At 34.7% G+C, this 9,542-nt stretch overlaps 2 protein-coding genes across 12 annotated transcripts; both read right to left on the reverse strand.

The window, feature by feature from the left end:
* Nucleotides 1-574: 574 nt before the first annotated feature.
* Nucleotides 575-3,461, reverse strand: LOC104892657 (protein NONRESPONDING TO OXYLIPINS 2, mitochondrial). 11 transcript variants are annotated; one of them, XR_789970.4, is made up of 5 exons: nucleotides 3,169-3,460; nucleotides 2,898-3,068; nucleotides 1,823-1,908; nucleotides 904-1,110; nucleotides 575-811 (listed from the first exon to the last, which is right to left on the reverse strand). XR_789970.4 is itself a non-coding variant. In XM_057394955.1 (3 exons), exons 1-3 carry the CDS (start codon nucleotides 3,315-3,317, stop codon nucleotides 1,091-1,093), a joined length of 288 nt encoding a protein of 95 aa, XP_057250938.1. In that variant the 5' UTR covers nucleotides 3,318-3,461; the 3' UTR covers nucleotides 575-1,090. The 11 variants fall into 11 exon arrangements, 6 of the variants coding, with proteins under 6 accessions (XP_057250938.1, XP_010676947.1, XP_010676946.1 ...); XR_789971.4 differs by lacking the exon at nucleotides 904-1,110; XR_789969.4 differs by having other exon boundaries at nucleotides 575-1,110.
* A 3,997-nt stretch (nucleotides 3,462-7,458) lies between these two features.
* On the reverse strand, nucleotides 7,459-9,051 carry LOC104892659 (metalloendoproteinase 1-MMP). Its single transcript, XM_010678648.4, has one exon. It carries the CDS (start codon nucleotides 8,901-8,903, stop codon nucleotides 7,767-7,769), a length of 1,137 nt encoding a protein of 378 aa, XP_010676950.1. The 5' UTR covers nucleotides 8,904-9,051; the 3' UTR covers nucleotides 7,459-7,766.
* Between the last annotated feature and the right edge of the window lie 491 nt (nucleotides 9,052-9,542).

Below are 9,542 nucleotides of genomic sequence, written 5' to 3' on the forward strand. Positions count from 1 at the left end.
TTTTAGGATAGAACCTCCCTACGCTTATAAGTGATCTAAAACTCTCCTCATCCTTATTGGATTATCCAAGCCCATTTCATATAATTTGAAAATTAACTATAATAAAATTATAATGAAAAAGGAGGAGAGGTCCAAAAAAAAAAAACTTTAGTACTTTGTCCACCAGATGCATAATAATTTTAATGTAAGACCACATCACTTTACTCAATTAGGTCAGTTTTTAAGTCTAAACAAATCACTTTTTAAGTCAACAAAGGTCACATTTAGAGTCAATACTATACAAGTGAAGACTCATTTAACCTGAATGAGCAAACACTGTAGATTTTTTCATTTTTTGTCAAGGAGAAGAGTGAAGGTTGAGCAACTATCAACATTTGACCCCTTTTTATTAGGTTAAAATCCAGGTGGTTAACCTAAATCAACCTTCTTGACAACATAAGACGCTCTTAGACATAAAAAGAAACGCCATGCCATCACCTAGAAAGTATAATCAAGATGTATTTGAAACTATAGGTACAGGATTTGCTGCAATAGGAGACATTATAACAACAATAATCCCATAGGAACTACAAAGTAGGCAACGATGCAAAAATGAAACATTATTCCACCAATTCAATTTCCAAAACAAATACCTTCAAATCCAATGTATAACCAGCAAAGAAGCTCAATAATGTTAATTAGAGAATTTGTACATTTTACATTTCACTTTTTGGTAGCAAAAACTTGTGTTTCCAATCACATGAAGAGTGAGACAGCTTCTTGTATTAGCGATGAACTGCTAACAGTCACCTGGGTACGGACAGACCAAGCTCTAGAGCAAACAGAAAATAAATTTCAATCAGAAAATGCTATGAGAAGTAGCAGTTTAATGTGCTTTTATGCTTGAACATGTTGGTTTCTTACTTTGAAAACCAATAAACTGTTTGTCATAAAGAAAAATAAGAAAAGACAAGTTCCTTCTGCACTGCTACAGATTTGCTCCCAAAGAATGTACAAAAATGACTTCGGATCCGACACTATATCAACGTTTCAATATCATTATAACTAGGGAACATGGAAGCACTGGTGAAATGAGCAACCTCCAAACCTCTCACGTACCATCAATTTCATCTGGGGAAAATAAGCACGTATGTCACTACAACATCCTCCGATCTAGCATTCAGTTATTTACAGTGAAGAATATATTCCATCCAAATTCAACTCTATCAAATTTGACAGACAGTATAGGCATGAAAGAGGACTCATTTAGCACTATTGAACTAAGTGCTGCTGGAGGATTAAGGACTAATCGTCATCAAATATGAAGTAAAATGTAATTTTGGCATCTCATGTTGCAAGAAACTGTTTTTTATTGGATGAAAATTGCTCACTATTGCAATTCTGACAAACATAAATATAAGAGAGAAAAACTAATGATAATCAAATCTAATCTTCAAGTATACTAGTGCCCTGTCATATTTGCCTGATGTGATTTAGTGTAAAAACAACAATAACTCGCTTAAAATCCTAAAGCACATGTGTCACCATAATAAGAAACCAGTGCAACAACAAGATGTTCATCATTTAATGCTTTGCACACAACTGTTACTCATCTAGTTCACAAACGTTCAACAAATGTCATACCAAATGATTGAATTAGTGACAATGTGACAATTATAGAATCGAAAAGAGAGATAGCGCATTAAGCAGCAAAAAAATCATGCTACTAATTGTTTCAACTGCTGTAAAGAGTGAGTTGTTCAATTACAAAACAAAACTGGTGTATCCTCATATAAAAATGACATCTTTTTGTCTCCTTAATAGAACATTCATAGTTTCATACTTGAGAATGACGCAGGGTTCATGGTTGGCAAGTCCCAGGAGGCCAGGACCCATATTATTTCTTTCAAGCATAGTGATATTATGTGCCTGCAGGAACCAAATACTCTAGTCAGCTTGACATTTGACATCTGATCTCACGTATGAATTCTCATTTTTCACCCTGTTACGCATTAAACACTTTATCCCCTTCTTCAAACAGAAAGTAAAACTCACAGGCTTAAAGGTTGAAACTAAACCCAAAAAGATCTCACATGTTCAGAAGTATAATCCGCCAGTATTTTGTTACCCAAAAGGCCAAAAGGCCAAAACGAAACTAATATGTGAAGAAATGATGCTACTACAAGACTTCGCTCCCTATTGATTAGCTCCTCCCCCAACCCCCACCCCCACCCCGCACACACACAGAGAAAATCACAAGCCAAATATAAAATTCATATGCAATGTTTGCATCAGATCATAATGCAAGCACAGTTATTCTCATTCAATGAACCAAACCACAAGAAACAATTGCACACATTCGTATTACCTAATTGGCTTACGAAAAGGCCAAATTAAAACATGCTAAGTAAGTACTTTTGGGCTAAATGAACAAAAATAAGTAGCGAATCATGTTTTCGTAATGCCATAACCATACTCTCTTCATTATTTTGGTACACTGGCACACATCAAAGCCACTAAATCATTGGAGTACCGCACCACCTATTAGCATTTACAGCACATATTCCCAAAATATCCAACTAACAATGGTTGCAAACCTCACATAATCAACCAATTAAGGTACAAGTGTATAACCATTGGAAAAAAGAACTCAAAAATTGCTATCTTCCTTCGAAATTTCGACAGCTTCCCCTACTTAATCGTTCCAATCGATTCACACTCTTATCTCAAACATCCACAATAGATAAGGTGAAGTAAGCTGGACACATCTGAAACATTCTCAACGCCAATCTAATTCATCTATTGCTACAACTAACATTTCTATGATAATTAACCTAGAAACAAGCGCAACCAAATCATAATTATATATCATAATAACAAGTTAATCACATGATCAAACAAATGCAAAATGCACAAACCTAAAAACAAGAAGTGAATATTAGAGGTCGGGAGAGGTACGGCAGAGTGTACCCTGAGAAAGAGCTCTGGAACTCCTCGACGTCGTACTCAAGCATGACGTCATCCTCGCCGATGAAACTGTGCTGTGCAACGGCATTAACGACTGCACTCCTCCTAACTCTTTCGGCAATCTTTTCGCACATTTCAAAAACACACGCAAAAAAAGTAAAAATTAAAGAGAGAAAAATCAAATTCAACATGAAATTCATCAAAAAAAAATGAAATAAAGACCTTGAGAAACTGAATCGAGGAAGAGATGAAGATGTGGATCTAGGAAGAGGAGCTGCAGTAGACCTTGGAGCAGAAGTGGAAGATTTAATGGAGGATTTCAAGGAAGAAAGTGAAGCTCTGTTAATAAATCTACTGCATTTTGACGCCATTGAAATGATAATTGATCGAAGAAATTGGTTTTGAGAGAAGGAAGAAGGATTGTGATTTGGATACTGTTTTCGAGATGAGAGAGAAAAAAAAGAGAGGTTTAGGGTTTAGTGGTTGAGTTTGAGAGTTTTGTTAGATGGGCTTAGTTAGCCACAGAATATGCAACTAGCTTGATCAATAGAATTGATGGGCTTTGAAGTTTGAGGGCTACAAAGAATTTTTTATACTCTTTTTGTTTGAGTATAATCCTAACGACCCGTTTAGTAGACAGTGGTTAATAGAAGATATCAAACTAAAGTTATGGTTGGTAAGTTTTAAATATAATGTCCGTTATTAAGTCTTTTGGATCGGGTATGTTTTCTTTTGTGTTGGTTATTTTTGAAAATGGAGGTATACGTTATATGTGCTTTCTCCATTTCTTAACATAAAGAAGGTGTGAAAAAAAGGAATCTAGATAGAAAATGTTAGGATCACAGCAAAGTAAGGTAATTCAATAGGTGAAACAAAAAAAAATAATGGTTCCCTTTTGTTTTTTAATGTCATATTTGTAATAAAAGAAAGGATTTGTTTTTGCCACTTTAAGCTTGGTGTCACTTATTGTGACATCTATACAAATATATTAAAAGGCGTGCGAAAACAAGAAACCGTGCCACGTGGCGCTCTCCCTAGGGAGTTTTAGTTCATCTAATCCATGTACAATAAAAAAATTAAGAAATTGCATAGCATAAGGTTTGATCCCGAGACCTCAAGTACATATATAATAAAATTTTAACCACTAAACTAAGTTGTATTTAATGTTAGAGAAAGTATTGGGTCAGACCGTCTGACGTATTGCTTACTGTCAGACGGGCTGAGCCCAATACATCTTCTCTCTGCTTCACTTTTTAGGTCACATTCTCTCTCCTCTTTCTCTCTCCTTCTTCAACTTCTACAACCTTTTTTTTCTCTGTATTTGTGGAATTTATTTTGTTTCATTTCTTCAAATAGTACAACCATCCTTCAATGCAGTGGCGTATCTAGGAATTTACTCATAGGGGTACGATTAAGTAAGTAGTTAGACTTGTTAATTTTTTTTTCAAAATAAAGCTTTATTAACATTTTTTTTCTCCTTAAGTTTAAGTAAGAACTTAGATATAATTGCTAACTATTTAAGTGTTCAATGTATCAATTTAAATAAACAGATCTTTAAAAATAAGTTTTTTTAATATAAAAACAGTTGTTTAAGTATATAAATAAGGAAAATTTGAAGGAAAAAGAATAGAGACAAAATTATTATTTTGAAGCTTTTCTTTTTGTGGGCTTATGAATTTGTAGTTGTAGAGTAATCTTACTTATAAATTTTTAGTTTCACACTAATAGCCATAGGCTCATGGAGAGTAGTATATAGTAGAAGTGTTGAAGATAAATTAAATATGAGTCAAAGGGGAGTAATTAAAAGCACAAAAAAGAACTTGTGGGGTTTTGAACTCAAGACCTCCTCATGATTTCATGGATCTTTCTTTTCTCTTCTACTACCAACAAGACAAACCTCAACATATTGATTTGTTTTCATTATTTTCCAGAAATAATGGGGGTACAGCTGTACCCCTTGTACCCCCTCTAGATCCGCCTATGCTTCAATGGCAGAGTGGTTCGAAGAAAGTAAGCAAGATGATATAAATTTACATTGACGGATTACAACCGCGCGAATATCTTCATCAACTGCATCTTGCTCAAAGGACAACCACCAGTTACCATCAAGATCTTTAATAGTCATCTTCTTCCACTCCTTGAAAGCTTGGTTATAGTACGTGATTTCGTATCTTGTAGAGTAACTCTACAAAGGAAAATAACCCTTGCTGTTATAAGACTCGGTTGTTCCATCTTTTTCTATATAAAAAAAAAGGTATTGCTGGCAATTAGCATGAGTGATTGAACACTCACAGGTGACAACAGCAAAGAAAAGGTTAGTGTTTTGTTTTTCAGTTGGACTTTGTTTTGTTTCAGTTGGACTTTGTTTTGTTTCAGTTGGACTTTGTTTTCTTTCAGTTGGACTTTGTTTTCTTTCAGTTGAACTTTGTTTTCTTTCAGTTGGACTTTGTGTTCTTTCAGTTGGACTAACTGAAACAAAATGAAGACTACCTGAAAAAAAAATGAAGACTACCTGAAAAAGAATAAAGACCAACTGAAACCCAAGTAAGTCTAACTGAAGCACAAAAACCAACTGAAAAAAAGAAGACTAACTGAAAAAAAAGACTAACTGAAACAAAATGAAGACTACCTGAAAAAAAATGAAGACTACCTGAAAAAGAATAAAGACCAACTGAAACCCAAGTAAGTCTAACTGAAGCACAAAAACCAACTGAAAAACAAAGAAGACTAACTGAAAACAAAATGAAGATTACCTGAAAAAAAAAATGAAGACTACCTGAAAGAAAATTAAGACTAACTGAAAAAAAATTGGAACCACCTGAAAGTCGTCCGACCAAGATTATGGTCGGACGAGTCCGACACAATACGTTCTCTTAGTGTTATTATCATAAAGTATTATATTAATAAATTAATTGTTTTCTTACCCGGGGCATAGCCCAGGCATAATAACTAATTTTTATGTAAGAGAAGTGCGTCACTTAATTTTATGCATATGCTAAAGATGTGATTTATGATAATCTACAAAAGCTCATATGTGTATCTCGCAAGATCTAGTTTATTATGTAAGGATGATGACAAAGGATTACATTTTATAATCTTTACTCCACGCCAACTCCATACAATTAAACAGAGTGTTTGTCTTGTAAGAGACCGCCTACTTTTTAAATTAAAATTAGGCAATGGTAAGCACATTGAAGCTTCAAACCGTATATGCAATAAAAATGATGTCACATATCAATATTAATTACAACCACTATTCATCCCTCGTCAAGTATACGACATGCAACAACGTATATAAGGTATATATAAGGAAAGCAGCGGCAAAGCCCAGATTACTCAATTAGGGGATCGTATTTTTTGGAGAAATAAACTTTAGCTCAAAATGAGTATGGAGACAAAAGCCATGAAAAAAAAATAAAATGGTATTGTGATTCAAACAATTTTAACTAAGATTTCATCTTCTTTTTTAAATATATCCAAAACTATAGTCTATAGGGGTGACAAGGCATACTTGGCCACCTAAATTAGCTATAAAGAGTGGATAGCATATATGTTTTTTTCAAAAAAACAGTTTGGTAATGTATACTAATGAATTTTTCTCTTTACATCATGACGTGCCCTAACTACTATTTACCCATAATTTCTACCAACCCCTAGATTCAAACTTATGACATCTTGGGAAAGATGGAACCATAAACCATTACTCCATCTTCTAATTCTCTATATCCTAATTCTATGAGTGTATGTATATGTACAAGATTAATTAGAGGGGAAGAAATGAGTTGGGTTACTTGGGTATAATAATATGTATACTATTTTATCTATCTATATATGTTTTGTAAACTCAATTTATACTCCCTCTCTTCCTAATTAATTAAGTGTTACATACATCGACTTTTTCATGTAAAACAATGTGTTTCTTTGATTATTAATATCATTAATTACGCACAAGTAAAAATTATAAAAAGTTGATAAGCATTTTGAAATTATATACATTGAGATGATCATCTAACGTGATCCCACTTGACTATATTTTTCCTTGTATATAGTAGCGAGAAAAAGAGAGTCAATGTTAGTTGATTAACATTGTTAATTGACTCAACATAACACTCATTTAGTTATTTAGGAACAGAGAAAATATATATCATTCATCTCGTATTTGTTTGACATTACAATTACTAACGGTGTGACGTGTAAATACACTTATATGAGAAATCACAACAAAAGCAATAACGCTCTATGCCTATATTCACCCTCTCTAACAAATCATGTCTCGAGTCTTGACCTTCAATTTTTTTTTAAAAAAAAATATATATTTCAGCTTCAACACTCTCAACAAATGACATGGTGTTGAGCATGTTATATCATGCTTTACATGAATTATGACACAATTTGAGTACAAGCCGAAAGCAACGTAAAATTGAACATACAAATGACTTTATTAGTTGAATGGATAGCACATAATGTGGATGATACTACATGCATATATGTCGAATGATAGGTAGACTAAAATAACAACTAAATCCGCATCACTGTGTGTATTATTCAACGAACATATAAATTATAATGTACAAGGTATAAAGTATACACAAGTACTAATCTATAGTAACTACCTCTAAAACATGCAAGTCATAAAAGAATGAACTTTCTATATTCCATGAAGTATATCTAGTATCAAGTATTAAAAAAATTCCTATTCTATAAATTTGTAACAACCAAAGAAGGAAAAGAATAAAAAAGTAATAAGATTCCCATTCTACAACCCATTAAGATGGATATTCACATTCGAGCCTCTAAATGAATATATATTCTCACGATTTTTAGGTGGTCATACTAAATATAACGAGAAAAATCGTCCAACTTAACCACCACGTCGATAATCCAGATCCCTTACCACTACCACTGTTTTCGCCATTAAAAGTTTCTTGGTCGGATTCTAACAAAGACCCGTAATTAAAATTCGGGTTCGACCCGTATAAAGCTTGTACCCCTTCAACATCATCAATCCGAAGGTCCACTCTACGACTCCTGGGTCTTAAACTCGGGTACATGATAGCATCACTAACAGAAGAATGAGCCAAACCAAGCACGTGACCTATCTCGTGCGTTGCTACTGATTCTAAATCAACGGCTACCCTAGATCCTTCCGTTTGAAAATCAACGGCCCATGTTTCAGCTGCATCTAAATGAAGTCTACCATTTTCAGGTGAAAAAGCATGAGCTAAAACTCCCAACACTCCATCAAACGGTTCTCCGTCACCGTGATCACCATTATGAAATCCAATATGAATCTCAGCCGTTCGATAATCTTCTACCTCAGTGAAATTTACTGGAATAACCTCGGACCACCGCCCGAAAGCGCGTGAGAACACCGCCCTGATTTCTTCTTGTGGTAGGTAGTCAATCATGCCGTCTGGTGAAAAAGCGTAAGTCAAAGTCATGGGTGAAGACCTCATCCACCGCGGTTGCCCGTTAAAAAATGAGTAGTGGCGCGTGGTGTGGAGGTGGCGCGTGGTGGTATTCACGGCGGCGCGTGTGTGATCATCCCCCATGCCGCAGCGTGGGGCCATGATAAGGTCAACTGTATCAGTGTCGAGTTTTCCGGTGACGGGTAATCCGAGGTTTCTCTGGTAATTAAATATGGCGGATTCGAGGTCGGAGTCGAAGTCGTCGGAAAAATTCCCCGGCGGCGGAGGGAGGTAGCCGAAGTGGTGGAAGTAAGTCTTGAGATCACATATGCCGGTGAAGTGGCTGCCTTTTTCGAGGTTGGCGAATTTAGCGAAACCGCCCCACGGGGTGTTGTTGTAGACGGAGGAGTGGGCGGCGAGGGTGGTGGCGGTGGAGTGATCAAAGTTTAAGACAGTGGTGGGTTGGGGAAAATTTCTAGCGGGAAAGGTTGGAGGGAGTAGTTGTAGGAGAGAGAAAAGGAAGAGGAGAAAAGGTAACAGAAAGTGCATGGCTATAAAATGAATAAAATGGAAAAGTTAGTTATGTTGGGAGTTGAGCCTTCAAAAATCTTATTAATTGTTGCGGTTTATATGGAGAAGTAAGATTTTGGAAAAAAAAAAACAGAGGAATTAAAGAATTGGTATTATGAGAAGTCAGAAGAATGTGGCAAAGATGAAAGCAACAATTTGGGGTAAGAAGGAGAGAGAAAGTTAGGAAGATTCTGCCGTGCTTTGAATATCATTTCAAAAATGGAGGGTTAAGTAAAGTTTGATGATCTAATGAAGCTTAGGTGGGTGAACTACTGCGGCTTCTTCTATATTTGCATGCTATATTATACAGTATTTTACAAATAAATTCTATGCTAATTGCCTCTTATTCTTTATCTTTTTCCTATTTTAATTGTATACATATGCAAATGCATTTTTTTAACTATTTTTTTATTACATAATTGTAACGATTGAATATTAATAAATGTTGTTATTGAGACAATCAAACAAGTTCACATATATATAACTATATTTTTTTATATTATAAGAAGAATTGATAAGATTCTCCGTAATTCTGTGTGGAAAGTTAAGATTTTAAATGAGAAAGATTAAAAAAATTGAAAAGACAATTTTACATGGTGTAACTAATTACTATAATGA

Source organism: Beta vulgaris, chromosome 5, assembly GCF_026745355.1.
Source record: "Beta vulgaris subsp. vulgaris cultivar EL10 chromosome 5, EL10.2, whole genome shotgun sequence".
In the NCBI taxonomy this organism is placed as follows: domain Eukaryota; kingdom Viridiplantae; phylum Streptophyta; class Magnoliopsida; order Caryophyllales; family Amaranthaceae; genus Beta; species Beta vulgaris.